Source organism: Orbicella faveolata, unplaced genomic scaffold, assembly GCF_042242905.1.
Source record: "Orbicella faveolata isolate gen_17 unplaced genomic scaffold, um_ofav_v1 contig_13, whole genome shotgun sequence".
Classification (NCBI taxonomy): Eukaryota; Metazoa; Cnidaria; class Anthozoa; order Scleractinia; family Merulinidae; genus Orbicella; species Orbicella faveolata.
The window spans coordinates 16,670,085-16,690,000 of NW_028301540.1; the positions used below are offsets into that span (position 1 = coordinate 16,670,085).

Consider the following 19,916-nt stretch of genomic DNA (forward strand, 5'->3'; position numbering starts at 1 on the left):
AGTTGTGGAAGGTTATCAGTTCTTGTCATCACCTGATGCATATCAAACAGCAAAGAACATATTAGAGAAACGATTTGGCCATCCATCTGTCGTTGCTGATGCCTTTCGAAGGAGGTTAGAAAATTGGCAGAGGATCAACCCAACTTGAGGGAATTTCCTGACTTCTTATGAACTTGCCGACTGGCAATGCATTCAATCGAGGATCTTGAAACATTGAATAAGGAAAGTGACAACAAGAAACTAGTTAAGATCCTTCCTGGTTGGGCCCATCCCAAATGGGGAAGTAAGGTTCGTGACTATCAACAAAAACATGGAGACAACAAGTTTCCTCCTTTCTCAGCATTTGTCACCTTTGTCACCGAGATAGCCGATATACAGTGTCTACCCATACTTTCCAGTGCAGAAGTCATTAAACAAGAAAGAGAGGACAAAAACAAGAACTGTAAGAGAGATCCTGGTCATGGAAGATATTCCCAATTCAATTCACTGTTAACAGATGTTAGAGAACCTTCAGTTGCTCCAAAGAAAAATAACAGCAAACCATGTGCATGGTGCAAGAGGCCCCACAACTTGAACGCTTGCCAAGAACTTTTGAAGATTCCTCTACAGGAAAGATTGTCATTTCTTATCAAGAAGGGATTCTGCCCAAGGTGCCTAGAGCATGGCCATATGGCTAAGGGAAATAAGTGTACAGCAAAATTGAAGTGTGCATCATGCAAACGACAGCATCCTACATGCCTACATAGAGAACAGCAACCAGACAAGTCAGTCCAAACAGAACAAACTTTGAAACCAGTATCTGAGCCATTACTTGTACCAACATCTGCACCAGCATCTGCCAAGTGTACGAGTGTGTGGAGTTGAAGGTCAGGAATCTGGACAAGACCAAAGTTTGATTATTCCAGTATGGGTATCTAGCTGTGAAAACCCCGAAAACAAACAAATGACGTATGCCCTCATTGACTGCCAGTCCAATGCCACGTTCATTACTGAGAAGTTGAGACAGGAGCTTGGACTTGAAGGTGTTAAGAGTCACCTGCTATTATCCACTCTGCATGAAGAAAATGAAGTGATTGAAAGTCACAAGGTCAAAGGCGTTACCGTGATGGATATGAAGCACCAAAATAGCATTCCTTCACCACAGGCGTTCACGAGACAGACGATCCCTTTCAAGAGCTCACAGATTCCCAAGCCTGAGGTGGCTATGTGTTGGGAACACTTGAAACCTATCACAAGTGAACTGATGCCATACAGGAACGATTTGGAAGTTGGTTTGCTGATCGGAACAAATTGTCCAAGAGCCATAAAACCGCGAGAGATAATACCTGGTTCTGACAATGATCCATATGGAGTAAGGACTGCTCTTGGTTGGGGCATCTTTGTTATAATATGCATTAGCACGTGCCTCCAGGGACCTGTTCCCGCAGTGCTTTAGCCTATTTAGTATTCTGTTATAGCTCGAAGCTCAGTTGTAATCGCGTGGTGCTCGAGTAAAGTGTATTTCGTTTTACTCCGTGTGTGTCCTTCATGATATTACATGGTGGCAGCGAGCGGAAAATTAGTCTAGTTTCTCTTGGTCGTCAGCGAATTAAACTGTCAGCGACATGAGCGATGAGGAAGGCCACAGTGGAACCGGTGGAAGCTCTCCTACAGTTGCTCAACCTTCAACGAACCAGTCTCCAATGTTTCATCAAATTTCGGCACCTCAACCTCTTGCCTTGCGGCCCAGCGGAGAAGTAGCCGAGAACTGGAAGCTCTGGAAGGAAAAGTACAACAACTATTTTGTTATTTCTAGGCTAGACCGAGAAAGTTCTCAATATCAGCTTGCGATGTTCAAGCACACGATCGGCGATGAAGCTTTGAAAGTTATCAAAACATTTAGCTACACCGAGGGCGAAGATTCGAATAATTGGCGAGTGGTAATGGCTAAAATGGAGAAACACTGCATTGGAGAAGTCAATGAGATCTACGAGCGATACTGTTTTAATAAGCGGGATAAGCTTTCAACCGAGTTGGTCGATTGTTTCGTTGCTGAGCTGAAAACGTTGGCTAAGACATGCAACTTTTGTGACTGCTTGTGCGATAGTCTTATCCGTGATCGCATTGTGCTTGGTATTAAAGATGAGACCACCAAGAAGCTACTGAGAATTCAAGATCTCACTTTGAATCGGTGTATCGATATCTACCGCAGCGAAGAAGTTACGGCGCTGCACATGAAGTCACTATCGGAACCGGTGGACAACATAAACCAGGTCATGTCTAAGAAAAAGAAGCCTCGAGTTCCGACGCCGGACGGACAGTCGGGAAAGAAAATTTCGTGCAAGTTTTGTGGCTATGAACATGCTCCTGAGAGAAAGAAGTGTCCTGCGTGGGGCAAAGTGTTTAAGCGGTGCAAGAAAAAGAATCATTTTGCGAAAGGGTGCAAAGATGCCGCAGTTAACGCCTTTGAGAGCAACGAAGACTTGGAAGAGATCAGTGTTGTAAGAGTTCAAGCTATGAAGGATAAAGCTGTGTTTGCTCAGGTGCTGGTTCAGCAGAAACCCGTGAGATTTCAAATTGACTGTGGAGCCAGTGCCAACATTGTGCCATGTAAACATGTGAAAGGTGTGGATCTCGAGCCTTGTTCCCAATCCCTTGTTATGTGGAATGGAACCAACGTCAAGCCTGTTGGGACGTGTGCTCTGCCCGTTGTCAATCCCCGAACTAATACAAGGTATAAAGTGAGATTCTTAGTCATCAAGGAGAATCTAACTCCACTCCTGGGTTTAAACGCTACCGAGAAGATGGGTTTGTTAACCGTACACAAGGAGAACTTTGTTAGCGTTGTGGAGAATTTAGAAAACGATCTTACTAACAAATACCCAGATGTATTTGATAATGGCCTTGGCAAGCTACCTAGAAAGGTTCATCTGCAAGTAGATCCGGTTTGCCAACCAGTGATTCTCCCAGCCAGGAAAGTGCCTGTATCTGTAAAGGAAAAATTCAAGGCAGAACTCAAAAGGTTGCAGGATCTAAAAGTTATTGCTCCTGTGGATCAGCCGACTGAATGGGTCAGCCAGTTTGTTGTTGCTGTGAAAAAGTCTGGTGATTTACGCGTCTACACTGATTCAAAACCGTTGAATGCTGCTTTAAAGAGAGAAAGATACCAGATCCTGGTCATTGATGATGTGTTGCCCGATTTAGCTGAGGCTCGTGTGTTTACAAAGGTTGATCTCGCATCCGCTTTCTGGCAATTGGAGCTGGATGATGAGTCCAGTCTGTTGACAACTTTTGCAACTCCCCATGGGAGATACCGCTGGCTTCGTTTACCATTTGGGCTGTGTGTCTCGAGCGAGATATTTCGAAAGCATTTGAATCAAGAGTTGTTAGGCCTGCCTGGTGTGAAGTGTATTGCGGATGACGTACTAATCTATGGAAGAGATGATGCTGACCACGATAGTTCCCTGGAGGGTTTCATGAAGAGGTGTCAGCAGAAGGGCATAAAGCTCAACTGCGCGAAATTGGAATACAAGTGTAAGGAAGTCCCTTTTCATGGACATGTTCTGACATCAGAGGGCCTGAAGCCAGATCCACAGAAGGTCAAGGCAATTACAGAAATGCCGCGACCAGAAAAGCCTGAGGATGTGTCACGTTTGAATGGTATGGTAAATTACCTCAGCCGTTTCCTGCCAAACCTGTCTGACGTAATGAAGCCGCTACGCGACCTTACCCATAAAGATGTTGAATGGTGTTGGTCCGACGTGCAAGAACGTGCTTGGAGTGAAGTGAAGAGCCTTATCGCATCTGCTCCTGTGCTAGCCTACTACAAGCCTGGGGAGCCACTAGCAGTGCAATGTGACAGCAGTCAAGCTGGTCTTGGCGCCACCCTGATGCAAGGCGGTCACCCCATTGCTTATGCAAGCCGAGCACTAACAGAGACCGAGACCCGTTATGCTCAGATGGAAAAAGAAATGCTTGCGATTGTTTTCGCCGTGGAGAAGTTTAACGACTACACGTTTGGCAATAAGACTATTGTTTTAGCGACCACAAGCTGCTAGAATCAATTTTCAAGAAGCCCTTGCACCGTGCCCCCAAGCATTTGCAAGGCATGATAATTCGTCTTCAGAAGTATGACCTGGAGGTGAGGTACGAGAAGGGAAGCAAGATGTTTCTGGCTGATACCCTCTCGAGAGCATTTCTCCCTGCCGGTGAGCAAGACGAGAATGAGTTAGAGACAATCAACATGATGAAGTATCTGCCCGTATCGGAAGAAAGGCTTCCGCAGATTCAGCGAGATACCTAAGCAGATGACTCTCTTCAAGTGCTGAAAGCCGTGATTCAGAAGGGCTGGCCAGAGCATAAGAGTAACGCGCCTAGTGTCATTTCTCCTTACTTCAACATGCGTGATGAGATGTCGATCCAGGATGGTCTCATCTTTAAGGGAGAACGCGTCGTGGTTCCACGAGCGTCGAGGAGTGAGCTGTTAAGACAAATTCACAACTCACATCTTGGGGTTAATGGCTGTCTAAACAGAGCCCGTGAGTGTCTCTATTGGCCCGGGATGACAGCTGACATTAAGAACTATGTGTCAACCTGTGAGGCATGTCGAGAGTTTGAGCAGAGTCAAGTCAAGGAAACGATGATGTCCCCTGAGACACCAAATCGACCATGGCAACGAGTGGCTGCAGATTTGTTTGAGCTTGAAGGAAAAACCTACTTAGTCACCTCAGATTATTACAGCGATTTCTTTGAACTGGACCATCTAAGATCTCCTTCGTCGATGTGTGTCATCAGGAAGTTAAAGGCCCACTTTGCGCGCCATGGCATTCCCGAGCAGCTGGTGACAGATAACGGTTCACAATTTACATCATGCGATTTCCTGAAATTCGCGAAAGACTGGGACTTTGAACATCTGACCAGCAGTCCATACCACAGCCAAGGAAATGGTAAAGCAGAGAGTGCAGTGAAGGAGGCTAAGAAAATTCTCAGAAAGTGCAAGTCCAGTGGATCGGATGCTTTTCTAGCCTTACTCGATCATCGTAACACTCCATCTGCTGGTATCCAAATTAGTCCAGCACAGCACCTCTTCAACAGAAGGGCTAGAAGTCTACTACTGATGACAGCTAACCTGCTTGCACCACAGGCAGTTCCAGACAGTGAGCGGTGCCAAGCCAAGCTTGAACAGCGCAAACAGCGACAAGCTCAGTATTACAACAGAGGTGCTATTGATCTGGATCCGTTAAAGTGAGGAGATACTGTGAGACTGAAACCGTTCCAGTTGGGCAAGCGCGATTGGCAGAAAGGAATTGTACGAAAGCGACTGGACGAGAGATCGTACGAGGTCGAGACGCCTTACAATGTTGTACGTTGCAACCGTGTTCACCTACGTTTGACAAATGAGCCATCACTGCCACTGATAGACGAGATACCTAATGAGATATCTGCTGAGGTACCAGAGGTGCCCGCCCCCTCTTTTGCAGTCGTACGAGTCGCAGACAAGTTCTTCTGGAGAAGTTAGTCTACCCGCGTCGAGTCAAGGAAGCTCGTCTCCGAGTGACTCGGAAGTTCCTTCAGCTGCAGTGACGTCACCACCCAAGCCGATGCTTAGACGATCAGTGCGTCAGCGACGTCCACCAAAACACTTAAATGACTTTGTTTTGACATGAAGCCATGAACACTAAGAACACTTGGAACACTAAGACCTTTAGCGCATTATCACAGAGCTCAGTTATTTTCTTTATCAATTCATGCTTATTCGTATTGTGTAGTTATAAGCTAGCTTTCTTTTCCTTATCCATAAAAGGGAGGGTGTTATAATATGCATTAGCACGTACCTCCAGGGACCTGTTCCCGCGGTGCTTTAGCCTATTTAGTATTCTGTTATAGCTCGAAGCTCAGTTGTAATCGCGTGGTGCTCGAGTAAAGTGTATTTCGTTTTACTCCGTGTGTGTCCTTTATGATATTACAATCACTGGCAGGGTATGCCTTTCCCCTCCATCTGATTCACATGAAAATTATGACGTTTGGACTAACAAGATCATTACAAGAGAACTGACCAGCACTGATGAATGTGCCAGGCCCCATTATGGTGCAACATTTGCCCTGAAATCTTGTGTTAAGGAAGTCTTCAATCTTGCCCAAGTAAACGAGATGTTTGAGTTAGATTTTCAAGAGAGATGTGGAGTCAAGAATGAGCGATCGTTGTCTATTGAAGATCAGAAGTTCCTTAACATCCTTGGTGAAAGAATCCACAAGCGAAAAGATAGACACTATGAGATGCCACTACCCCTACGCTCAGAAGAAGTGGAGCTCCCAAACAACTGTTCCCTAGCCCTTAAACGCCTCTTCCTTCTGAAGGAACGCTTTAAAAGAGACCCAGGCTATTACAAGGATTATGTGAAGTTCATGGAAGGAGTTTTAAAGGATTGTGCTGAAAGATGTGAAGGTGACATTGCTAGCAAAATGGGCAGAGTCAACTATGTACCACACATGGTATATATCACCCCAAAAAACCGGGTAAGATTCGCATCGTATTTGATTGCAGTGCACGGTATGCTGGAACTTCCCTGAACCAAAACCTGCTACAGGGACCGGATCTCATGAACAGTTTGGTTGGCGTTCTGTGCAGGTTCCGCCAAGAAGCCATAGCATTCTCCTTCGATGTTGAGTCTATGTTTCATCAATTCTTCGTGAATGAGGAGGACAGAGATTTCCTGGGATTTTTCTGGTGGGAGAACGGTGATCTAAATGCAGCACCCATTGAGTACAGGATGAAAGTCCATTTATTTGGAGCCGCTTCTTCACCTGGATGTCCCAATTTTGGATTCAAGCAACCAGCAAATGATGGGGAAAAAGAATTTGGAGCTGAAGCTGCCGACTTCGTACGGTGAAACTTCTATGTCGATGATGGCTTGAAGTCGCTCAGTACAATCTCCGCCACTACAAGCCTAGTCCAGAACAGTCAAGCCATGTGCGCCAAGGCTGGTATCCGCCTACACAAGTTTGTCAGCAAAACCAAGGAAGTACTCGAGGCAATCCCTCCTGAAGATAGAGCCACTGGACTTCAAGATCTAGACCTGAAGTTTGACCAGCTACCCATTGAACGCATGTTGAGCATCATGTGGTGTATAGAGACTGATTGTTTCAGATTCCGCATCGTCCTTCAAGATCGACCATTAACCAGAAGAGGAGTACTCTCCACTGTATGTTCAGTGTATGATCCTCTTGGATTCGCAGCCCCTCTTATCCTGGTTGGAAAACAAATCCTTCAGGAACTCTGTCGTGGAAATGTGGACTGGGACGATCCAATCCCCGACATCTACGACCTAGATGGAAAAGGTGGAGAAACGAACTGCATATCTTAGAGGAACTGGAAATCTCAAGATGTTTCAAGCCTAAAGGCTTTGGAGAAGTAAAGAGTGTTGAGTTGCATCACTTTTCCGATGCGAGCCAAAACAGATATGGTCAGTGTAGCTACCTTCGCTTGGTGAACCAACAGGACCAGTCACATGTTTCATTTGTCATGGGCAAGGCTCGAGTAGCACCCTTGAAGTCAATTACCATCCCTCGACTTGAGCTAACTGCCGCTGTAGTTTCCACCAAGGTCAGCCAGTGCCTCAAACAAGAGTTAGACTACAAAGATGTCATCGAACTGTTTTGGACCGATAGCCAGGTAGTGATGGGATACATAAACAACGAAGTAGGGCGTTTTCACACCTTTGTAGCCAACCGCATACAAGAAATACACAACCGTACAAAACCTGACCAATGGCATTACGTGGGGACTGACTCTAACCCAGCTGATGCTGCCTCACGTGGCCTCACAGCTCAGCAACTTGTACACGATTCACGTTGGCTGAAGGGCCCAAAATTCCTTTGGAATTCAAACATTCACTCAGTACAGTCTTAAGTGTTTTTAATATTTCTAACTGTAAAGCGCTTTTGAACTTTTAGGATATTGGCGCTATATAAATATTTTATTATTATTATTATTATTATTATTACAAGCATGTTACAAGCCTGGTCCCCTTGACTCACAGGACCCAGAAGTGAAAAGGGTCTCCGTCCTTGTTACCCAGACCTTGAAGAGATTTCCTGACCACTTTGAAATAAGCAGATTGGATAGCTTCTCTGACTGGTTCAGAGCCAAGAATGCAGTAGCATTGTTTACTACTAAAGAAGCATCTAAAGGAAAGAAAGATCAAGGAGGACCCACAAGTTCGTGAAGACAAATTGAGAGAAGTCCCCAACCTCCAACATCGGAAACCAAGGGTAGATGACTTAGCCCAGGCAGAGACAGAAATCATGCGCAGCCTGCAGCATGAACACTTTATGGAAGAAATCAGAATATTGCGTTCCCTGAATGCTGGAGAATTCCTAGGTAGAGAAGCTGTAAAACAGCGTGACATAAGTTTGAAGAAGACCAGCTGTATGTATTGCCTTGACCCCTTTCTAGATGCTGATGGAATCCTGCGAGTTGGCGGTCACCTCAGAAGAGCTAACATGCCAGAAGGTGTCAAACACCTAGTCATATTGCCAAGAAGATCTCATATCACCGAGTTTATAATACAATATTGCCACCATGCCATTAAACATCAGGGAAGTGGGATGACCCTTAACGAGCTCCGCCAGCGTGGATACTGGGTAATTGGTGGTACATCAGCAGTAGGATGTTTCGTCTCAAAGTGCACAATTTGCAGAAGATTTACAGCACCCACTCAAGATCAGATGGCAGACCTGCCTAAGGATAGAACAGAGCCCGTTCCTCCCTTTACTTACAGTGTGGTGGATTATTTTGGTCCTTTCTACATTAAGGACGGTCGTAAGGACGTTAAGCGATATGGAGTGATATTTACCTGTATGTCTTCATGGGCAGTCCACATCGAAACCTTGAACATGCTAGAGACCGATTCCTACATAAATGCACTTCGTCGTTTCCTAGCTGAGCATGGTCCCGTTCGCCAGATCAGATCTGACCGCGGCACAAACTTTGTTGGAGCCAAGCGAGAACTAGCAGATGCCCTACGTGAGATGGATCGTGAGAAAGTAAGCAGTCACTTACTAAAGGAGAATTGCGACTGGATCGAGATGCAGATGAATGTTCCTTCGGCAAGCCATATGGGCGGAAGTTGGGAACGACAAATAAGGACTGCGAAATATTCTCGCAGTGCTGCTTCAAGAGTCTGGAACTCAGTTGGATGATGAAAGCCTTCACACACTTATGAAAGAAGTGCAGAACATAGTGAATTTGAGACCACTCACCGTGAATGTGATGTCCCCAGGTGCTCCAGAACCTTTAACACCGAATCACCTCCTCACCATGAAGGTTAAAGTCCTAATGCCTCCTCCAGGTGTGTTTTTAAGAGACGACCTCTACTCAAGGAAGAGATGGAGAAGGGTACAACATCTCGCAAATGAATTTTGGAATAGATGGTGAAGAGAATTTCTACACACACTACAAGTACGCCAGAAGTGGACCAAACCGCAAAAAAACCTAGCGATTAGTGACATAGTTGTGGTGAAGGATGATCATCTCCCGAGAAACAAGTGGAAGTTAGTACGAGTTGAGCAGACCCTACCGAGTGAGGATGGTTTTGTTCGAAAGGTCGTCTTAGCCATCGGAACTCGACTTCTCAACAATCATGGAAGAAGAATACACGAAATTCAGCGCCTGGAAAGACCAGTTCACAAGTTGGTGCTGATTTTACCTCAAGACCGGGAATTCCCCGTCGAGGAGCCTGCCAAATCAGAGGCTTAGTGCCAAGAAAGATATTAAGCACTATCGAGGACTTTGTCATGTGACCTTTTCTGACCGGATTTGACAAGAATATTTTCTTTAGTGAGATTTTCTGTAAGGAATTGAACAGTGGATTCCCACTGTTGGGGAGCCATGTAACTAACGTTAAGCTGAAAAGACACTTGGGTAAATTCCCAAGGTTCTTAGCGCACGCTCGGCAAAAACATGTGTGCTTGCTAATGCCAGATGTAAGGCAATCAAAGTTATCTTGCTCGTTTGTGACAAATAGATCATTTTTTCCTTGGATCCTTTAAGATTTAAGACCAGTTCATTGCCCTTCGTCACTGGACAAAGGTATTTGTAACTCGTTTTTCGCTCTGATTTATTGTATTGTCGTAAGATTTTCTTGTATTTTGGCTTGCACATGTACTCGCGAACGGTTCAGTTTCTCATGGAATTTCGTCATGTATTTGCTTTCTAGTTTTACGGTTCTATCCTACTGAGGAAATTAAAGAATCTGTAATTCTGCCAGCTATGTAATTGTTGATTGTCCTTTGGATCATTTTGGATGAATTTGGAGTCTATTTATCGAGTGAAAGGTCGCCGGTAACAATGCTACCACCATTAAGTCTTATTTAATGAGCCTTCAACATTATTGTTCATTTCTTTTGGAAGACAAGCCAAGTGGTGTTGATTATGAGAGATGAAGTTATTGACCTCCGTGACAAACTGAAGAAATGGTTGGCTTCCTACAAACGGGAGACCACAAGATGAAGATGGGAGAGACAGGAGGAGGATGTGAGCAGCTTGATTGCACCTGACAAAGTGAAGGAATTCAAGCAAAGTCAGGCTACCCAAGATGCAGTTATCCTTTTAGGAAAACTGTCTGGAGTGCACTCAATGGAAATAACACAGGCGATGTACACACATGTCAGAGACTACCTAATCGCTCAGATTATGATTGACAATGGGAATAGGGCTGGGGTAGTTGCTTTTATGATTGTGAAGGAATTTCAGCGGGCAAAAATGGAAGATGACCACTATGTTGTGGAGGTTCTCCACCATAGAGACCGTGGACACACATGGTCCTTACGGTACATTTGTACAATTGTCTTGATATTTTTCTGAAGGAGCTGCACACAAAGCTTCCATGTTCACAAGCAGACGTAAACATGCCAATGTTTTTGTTGTGGCTTGGAAAGATTGACAATCAAGCCAGGTTACTAAGGCCCTTGGTTCAATATTCAAGAAAGCTGGAGTCGAGGGCCCAATCCATCATACCTTGTATCGTAAAAGTGCAGCTACTTGCCGTCATGATAAGCACAAGGAAATGAGCAGTCACCTTGCTGATATTATGGCTCATCATGAATCGACTGCAGAAAAGTACTACAGGCTGTTTAACAAAAGAAAGTCATCAGTGAAGGCTTCTCAAGCACTCCACGGTTTCATGAGGGAGGTTATGCAGAAGGATGAAAAGCAAGAGTCAAAACAGACAGTTGAGCAGTTTCCTGAAAACAACTATCTTCAAGATAATTGTGTTCCTGCAGCTTGATCCGTGGAATGATGATTCCCTGAAAGCTATACAAGCTTTATTTAAAGAAGAAATTGCAACACAGGATATCAGCATGGATTGTGTCGGAGAAAAAATTAAGTGTGACCCAGTTCTTTGCCATGAAGACCCAAAGAGGGTGTATGATAAAGGTTGTGCACAATGGAGCTATAAAGGCAAAACCAATGAAAGCAGTGAAGCAGAGGAGGTAGTAGAGAGAATGTTTTCTAACCCAAAAGAGGACATGGATGAAAGTAGCAGTCACTCAGCTGACTTTATTTCCGTCACTCAGTCTACCCTCCAATCCAAAGAGAAGGTATTCTCTGCCACACAGGCTAAAGGTCTGGTGGAGTTGTTTCAGGATATGGTGAGTGCTGGGAAGCCAATTTCAAAGCCTGTCATAAATAAACAATGATCTAAGAATGGATTGTCTGGAGAATGCAATCTAGAGCAAGTTATCAACAGACTGAAATATGAACGACTACAAAACAGAGCACAAAAGTAGAGTAGAGCAAGAAAGAAAAGTAGCGCAAGAAAAATTGCAATTTTTTTCTGTAACTGGTTATTAAGTGAAATGATGTCAGTTCAGAATATAGTTACAGACTGACTTTAGATCCATAAATTAAGGTACACTTCATGGGATACAAATGTTTAATAGTTCCCATTCAAATTTGTTATGTAAACTTGGAGTTGCAAAACTTGCTAATTTGATCTCAAACGTTCAACCACCTGAGACTGTTTCAGAGAGTTTTACAAATCAAAGTTTCACGCCGTATAACGGAGGCAATATTCCATGATAGGAAACCAGTGTATTTTGCCAAGTGCGCACCTAAGAAGCAGGCAGAATATAGTTACGCAAGGTGTGGCAGTATTTTCGGGAACAGTTTAAGCACGACAACTGTGGTTCCTTGAAATAACAGTGCCCTGCCCTCTTTATTTTGCCTGTTTCCTACAAACAAATCTGTAAATGATCTGTGATTTGCAATCATGGAATACGCATCGACTTCGACCTGAAACATAGGCAAGCAAGGTGTCAAGAGTTATTTTTTTGTGTGAAGTGTCGGAGATAGGAGCATTCATGGAACTGTTTAAAGTAATGATTTGGTTAATTTGACGAGTATTTTTGGTTGCGATGTACATCAAGAAAGAAACTGGGAATTTATGATGTACATGTGCTGTTACATCGGTCATGGTAAGATAGCTAAATAGTAACCCATAAAATGTTTGACTGAACAAACTACAGCAATCTGACACGTCTCCAGATTAATGTAGATACCATCTTATTTTCTAACAGGCAATTTAATTCGTTGTTTGATACAACCTGCACTGTAATTGGTGTGACACACGCACATGCATAACTCCCTCACTCACCGATCACATAGCCCTTCCAACCACCAAGAGGAATTTTTGCTCAAAAATACTCAAGTTAATTAAGAGACTTTCGCATTTTATACGAGTCGTAAGTTTACCCTTTTTACACAACACAACACAACTTCACTGAAAATAGAAAGAAAGAGAAAAAAACCTCTCTGACCATAGTTAGTGGAGGGGACTAACTATGCTCTGACACGTTGAAAGTCTAATTTAATTAAATTGCACTTTAACTTGGTGCCACGCAGTCTTCAAAGAACATTTGAACAGTTTTCATACTTTTTACCTTTAAAAATATTGGACTGAAATGAATGTCATCAAATAAAACTATTAAACTGCTACTGCAGAGACGTAAAAACCATCCAGAAATGAAAGCTTCTTTTCTGTTTAATATCCTGGAAACAATAGCCAATAGCTTGTCAGCTCTAATTGAATTTACTCCGTTGTGAAAAACAAGTGTCAAATTACACTTTGTAACTAAAAAATAAAAGTATCTCATTATATTTGCACGCAGCAAGAACAAAACAATCGCTACCCACACTTACTATTGTAAACGTTAGAACTATTTCAAATCTAAAGAGTCTCGTCTCCTCTAAAACATGTTCTAAGAACTAGAAGTGACGATTCGTGACCTCTAATTGAATGTACTCCTTGTGAAAAACAAAAGTATCAAGTTACCTTTGTAACTAAAAATGAAAATATCCCGTCCATTTGCATACTACTAACTCTCAAACTGTTTCAAACCTCAAGGCTCATCTCATTCATAACTAAAATCCTCAGCCTAACCCACAGAAAATGTCGAAGTAAACCCATTATATGAATACCTCCTCCTCTCTTATAGAAGAATAAATATGGCCATTCTGAACTCTATCGGGATCAAATCTTCTCACATACCATTTACCTTTACAACAAGAAATTTGATTGGCTGTTTATAGTAGATCCAATCTGATTGGTGTGACATACATACATCTCTCACTCACTCACTCACCCACTGACCCATCCATAACATACCCGACGCGCCGACTAAGAGGTATTTTTGTTACAAAAAAATAACTCAAAAACTGTCCGAAGATGTTAACTTCTTTTTTGTTTAATATCCTGGAAACAAGAGGCGATAAGTGTCAGCTCTAATTGAATTTACTTCCATATAAAAAAACAAGTGTTAAGTTACCATTTGTAACTAAAAATAGCAATATCTTGTTTTGTTTGTTCAAACATTTCATGGGAACAAGTGGTGATGATTCATCAGCTCTAATTGAATTTACTCCCTTGTGAAAAACAAGTGTCAAGTTACATTTGTAACTAAAAATAGCAAACATCTCGTAGGAACAAGTGGTGACAATTTGTCAGCTCTAATTGAATTTACTCCTTGTGAAAAACAAAAGTATCAAGTTACCCTTTGTAACTAAAAATAAAAATATCTTGTGCCATTTGCATACCACTAACTCATGAACTGCTTCAAAACTCAAGACTCGTCTCGTTCATAACTAGCCACCACTACACTGAACATTATGCACTCTAAAACAATGTATGTATCTAACTGTCAAATTCTGCTCCAAACCGGACTAAAAATCACAAACCGGCAACATACACGTCAGTCTTTATTTTTCAATTACCGAAGTCCTTGTGTTTAATACAATAAAACACCCAAGACTTCATATGCCTCACTAAAGTTGTCATGAACGAAAACAATTTCCTTTTTCTCCTACTGCAATTCATGCTGGTTATTAATGTTAAAAAGCGAAAACCCTGATAACATTGAAGAGAAAAGATTTAGTTTCATTTCAAACGTATCTTCTCAATTGAGTGGTAAACAAGAACCATTATAATTGTAAAATCATCACAGAATAATACGTTTTTGTTCTGTTGACCAAATTAATTGCAGTCTCGTCGCTTTTCACAGTGAAACTTGTCAATGGATGCTGACATTGACTACACGCCTGGAACACTTACCATGAACTCTGCAGCAATATTTAGGTTTCAATACAACTTGCAAACGATTTGAACCTGGTCGCAACCTCATCAAATTCCCAGTAGTGCATACCGCTCCCCTAAAATACAATTGTTCTTATCATTCAAATCTTAAACCTAGTAGCAGAGCGGCTAAGACTCATTTAATTCAAAACTTTATCTAATGGGAAAAGCTTACCCTCCATCGCATGCTCATAGTTATATGTCAAACACTATGTTTCTTTGACTGATTGTCCAATTGCAAATGTTTATCAAAACCGCCCACAAAATTCTCGCCTCAGAAGATGTCGAAATAAGCCCAATACATGAATAATTCCTTCTCTTTTATAGAAGAATAAATATGGCTGTTCTGAACCGTATCGGAATCAAATCTCCTCACATACTATTTACTTTCACAACAAGAAATTTGATTGGCTGTTTATAGTAGATCCAATCTGATTGGTGTGACATACATACATCTCTCACTCACTCCCCCATTGACCTGTAACATACCCGATGCGCCAACTAAGAGGTATTTTTTTACAAAAAATAATTCAAAAATCACCTTGAATCTGTAAACCAGTGTACGCTTGTTACGTAAGAGAGTAAATATTTTTCATAACTTCAAGTTTTTATAATGCTGTTCAGAAGTTAAAGCTTTTAGAAACTGTTAAAAGTTGTTTAAAAATGCTTCATAAACAAGTGTGTTACATGAATTAGGTTTTTTGCAGGATGCCAATACTAAAGATGTTTCATCAAAGTAGGCGTTTCATCTTTCATCAAAGTAGGCATTTCATCTTTCATCAAAGTAGGTGTTTTATCGAAGTACCGGTAGGCATTTCGGTAGTTGAAAGAAATGGTTGTTTCATCGCCGTTTCATCAGAGTAGATGCTCCACTAATTGAAACAAGTAGGTGTTCAATCAAATTAGATGTTTCACTTGTTGACATTGTTAAGTTATGAATTTCACCAATTTGAGAAAGACGCTTTATCACACTGTTTTATCCTTGCTTTCATTCAAGTATTACAATTAATGTTAACTTCTCTTAATTGTTGTTGTTTAGATACAATATAGTAATCTCTCGGGAATAAAACTAGTTTTCACTTCCGAGACTTTCAAATTTAAGTGGATGTTCTTGTTTGTTTGATCAACAAAAGCTCTTAGTATTGAACATTGTTATTGGTATGTACGGTGGCCCACAAGTGCACACCAAATTTAAATCACTCACACTAAATTTAAATCATTCACACCAAATTCAAATCACTCACACCAAATTTAAATCACTCACACCAAATTCGAATCACTCACACCAAATTTAAATCACTCACACCGAATTCAAATCACTCACACTAAATTTAAAATATTCACACCGAATTAAAATCTCAGCATTTGATTTTAATCTTCATACCAAATCCAAAATATTCACAAAATATTCAAGTTTACACACCAAATTGAAAGTTGTACACCAAACGAATCATAGATTGGTCAGCAGCTGAGCCCACCTGCACATCAACGCAATATGGCGGGCCATACGTCAGGGAACTTATCTCTTACCTGTGAGTTTTGTTTTGAAACTATTTTCCCTGATGACAGTAACTGCTCCTTTTGTGGCAAAGGGTTCGATAAGGAGGAGCTTTTGATAAATATTATTTCAGGCAAGGATACGAATACGATGAACAGATACAAGTCCCTTGGTCTGCGTCTTAGGGGTGCCCATTTTGATGAAACAGAGGTTAGAGCGAGAATACAGCGGGAGCTTGACAGGCCCAGTTGTTTATCTGGTTATAGAAGCATTTGGCACACATTGCGTCACGAGGGTTTCACCATTCCAAGACATTCGGTTGAAATATTGCTAAGAGAGATGGATCCGGATGGTTGTGAGTTGAGACGTAGACACCAACTGCAAAGGCGAACCTATGTCAACCCAGGTCCAAACTTTTGTTGGCATACGGACGGCTATGATAAACTCAAACCTTATGGATTTCCTATCCATGCTTGCATCGATGTCTTTAGTTGTAAAGTACTCTGGTTAGGGGTAACACGGACAAACAATGACCCAGTGATTGTGGCGAGATCATATTTGGGTGTGGTAAAAGAAATGGAGGATCTCCTAGAAAAGTTTGACGTGACTGTGGAACTGAAAATGGTTTATTAGCTGCTGCACAACGCTACTTTATGGCTGACATAGAAAGTCACATATATGGATCTTCACCACATAATCAAAGAAGAGAAGCATGGTGGTCATTTTATCAACGGAGTAAGGCAACATAGTGGATAAACTTCTTCAAAGATCTAATGGAGCAATCAGCTTTTACGCCTAGGCATGATTTCCAAATGGAATGTTTGTGGTTTTGTTTTTTTAGTCCGATCCAGCGTGACCTAAACATGGTGAAGGATCATTGGAATACCCATTTGATCTGCAAGTCATGACACGAAACAGTCTCTGGAGGACAAGATGAGCTCTTCTACCTACCTGAATTGCATTCAGCTTAAGACTTTAAGCATCCTGTCACTGAGGAGCAATGCCGTTTTGTTTTGGAGAATTATGTTAACTCTGATAAATGCCATAATGATTTTCAAGAATATTTTAATTATGTGGTTGATACTGCAGAATTAACTCCTCCTGGTGATTGGAGGGAAGTACTCGCTCTTTACAATTGTCTTATTGCATTTGCTGAGAGAGGATCTTGACTTGAAAATCATTTACTGCATCTCATCTCACTGAAAGGGACACAAACAGTGAAAAGGGAAAAATATGGAATATTTGCGTGCAAAACACATTTTTATGTCTTCAACTTGATCAAAGATTCATCTGTTATTTTGAGAAATTGAGATGTTAATGGGCTATTGCATGGATTTTTCACTTGACTAGGGTCATGAGCAGGGACTCTACAATTATCCGTTAATCAACTACCCTTAAACATTTGCATGCTTGTCTCTGGAGACACTACGCAAATTGTGTTATCAAATTTATTTTACCGTTTTTTATTTTCCTACCTATCATTTGCACTTGTGTTGCTTTCACCTTTGCCAGGCAATATCATAATTTCATAGTTAATTGTTGAATTAATTGTTGAATTGAGGGTACTGTAAGTTAGCAGAGTGCAGTGTAAGTTAGAAGATTTGTATTGAGGTGGCTATAGGCCTTTGCTCATAGGCATACATGTACAATCAATCCATATCTGTAGTTTTTTAGGGGCCAAGCCCCTTGCTTGTAGCCATTATTGCACTAGCCCATGGCTTGTTTACTTAACAATTATTCCACAAGCTCGTGTTAAGGTGTAAAAAGGGCTACTGAATTTTCTGGACAAGTTTGTCGGTTTTCAGATCTTTGCATAAATGTCTTGTTAATGCTGTGAAAAATGTTTCCTTTTTTGTAGCATGTAAAGGTATCCAAGAGTAACTGTTTGTTATTGAGCTTTGTACTTTTCGGTAAAGTTTATTTGCTTCGATGAGAAAATGCTTTTCTATTTGATGACCAAGTTATATTTTGTAAACATATTTTGAGTTACGAAGCGGCGAGCAATGGAAATTAAAAAAAACGTAGCCAGTTATTTTCCATATAAATAACTGAGGTTTGAGAGGTAATCAGATAGCTAGAAATTCAATACCTGAGGTTGAGGATTTGTGGTTATTTTGTTGTCCAGCAAACAGAGCACAGGATATGAAGCACTCAGCATTATTATTCATGTCTTATGTAGTGAACAGCTTGTAGGTTGGGCTTATTCCATTACCAACTGAAAGCTCATAGCCAGTGAGAAAACATATTGTGGCCACATGTATAACACTATTGGTAACCCACTTCACATCCCCTAGTGGCAAAACAAATCAGCTGATGATTTTATCTCTTCCAGTCTTTGAGAATGAGTTCTGGGGTAGGAAGCAACTTACTAGTGGATGCCTTGTTACAGCAATATAAAGGGTAACTTTAATAAATACATTTCATATTTTTGATGAAGTTATACGAAATAGAACAATTCGCAAATTGTTTAAAACGCAACTAAATTTTATAGGTTTTAGTATGGTTTATCTACATGATGAGGCTAAACAAAACAGTATTCCTTAAAGGCCTCTTTATCCAAATACTTAACAACTTACAAAGAGATACCACAACTGAGAGCCTGTAGATGTATTCTCCCTAACAACATTTACAGCAGAAATCTTATGGACAAACCCTACTACTCCAATGTTCAGTTAACAAGACTTCCTATGAAACCTCACTTTAAACAGTACAAGTACATGCACACAGGTGTGGAAAGTAAATTAAGTATCCAAGGAAGATCCCAAACTGATGTCTCATAAAATTGTAGAACAGATGCCAGCCAACAATTTCATAGCATTAAATATCAAAGGAACAAAAAGCAAATTGGCTTACAAAATATGAAACTTCTAAATGTGAAACAATGCTACAATATGAACTGATACTACTGAACCTTATTTAAAACAGTCAGTTGCATGTTGCTGGGCTTAATTATCTGCCATCTGTGAAGTAAAACATTAGGCAACACTTTACCGCTGACCAGAAGAGTTGAAATTTGAATTTGGTGTGGAGATGTTGAATTCAGTGTGAAGATTTGAATTTGGAGTAAAGATTTGAATTTGGTATGAAGATTTCGATTTGGTGTAAAGATTTGAATTCGGTGTGAAGATTTGAATTCGGTGTGAAGATTTCAATTTGGTGTGAATATTTTAATGTGGTGCATGTAAGAATATTCAATTTAGTGTAAAGATTAAAATTCGGTGCGGAAATTTGAATTTGGTGTGAGCGTTGTGAAATTTGCTGTGGGTGTTGTGAAACTTGGTGTGAAAGATTTGAATTCAGTGTGAGTGATTTGAGTTTGGTGTGAATGATTTGAATTCGGTGTGAGTGATTTGAATTTGATGTGAGTGATTTAAATTTGGTGTGCACTTGTGGGCCACCATAGGTATGTGATTGTATATGATTTAAGTTTAAGAAGCAATGTGTAGTCCATAATTGGGAAAAGAAAAGGTGCAGAATTAAGCAGCTCGCAAAGGAGTCACTAATTATTGATGGCTTTTAGGCTAGTAACCCAAGGCAAGTGATTCTTTTATATAATTTTCCATGTTCTTGTCTGAACAAGGCATGCATTGAAATAAATGCTACCTAAACAATAGCCTCCATTTGGCCCAAAAATATTATTGGATATTTGTCTGCTGGCATTATCTGTTCCAAGAGTTGAACATTTTTTCAAGAGTGTAGTTCATGGAAAACTGTGAGTTTTGAGGAACAGTAATGTCCAAGGACAAATATTCAAGCACATTTTTACACTAAATGGAGGCTATTGTGTTTATTATGTTTCAAAACTTTTT

The 19,916-nt window shown here is 41.1% G+C and overlaps 2 protein-coding genes and 2 pseudogenes across 2 annotated transcripts; all 4 read left to right on the top strand.

Moving 5' to 3' along the window:
- The first annotated feature begins 6,947 nt into the window (after nucleotides 1-6,947).
- LOC149115330 (uncharacterized) lies at nucleotides 6,948-7,343 on the top strand. Its single transcript, XM_089285666.1, has one exon. The coding sequence runs from the start codon at nucleotides 6,948-6,950 to the stop codon at nucleotides 7,341-7,343; it is 396 nt and encodes a 131-aa protein (XP_089141792.1).
- A 940-nt stretch (nucleotides 7,344-8,283) lies between these two features.
- LOC149115331 (uncharacterized) lies at nucleotides 8,284-9,180 on the top strand. The gene has a single exon (XM_089285667.1). It carries the CDS (start codon nucleotides 8,284-8,286, stop codon nucleotides 9,178-9,180), a length of 897 nt encoding a protein of 298 aa, XP_089141793.1.
- A 1,173-nt stretch (nucleotides 9,181-10,353) lies between these two features.
- On the top strand, nucleotides 10,354-11,267 carry LOC149115332 (uncharacterized; annotated as a pseudogene).
- A 4,799-nt stretch (nucleotides 11,268-16,066) lies between these two features.
- Nucleotides 16,067-17,015, top strand: LOC149115333 (uncharacterized; annotated as a pseudogene).
- Nucleotides 17,016-19,916: the final 2,901 nt, after the last annotated feature.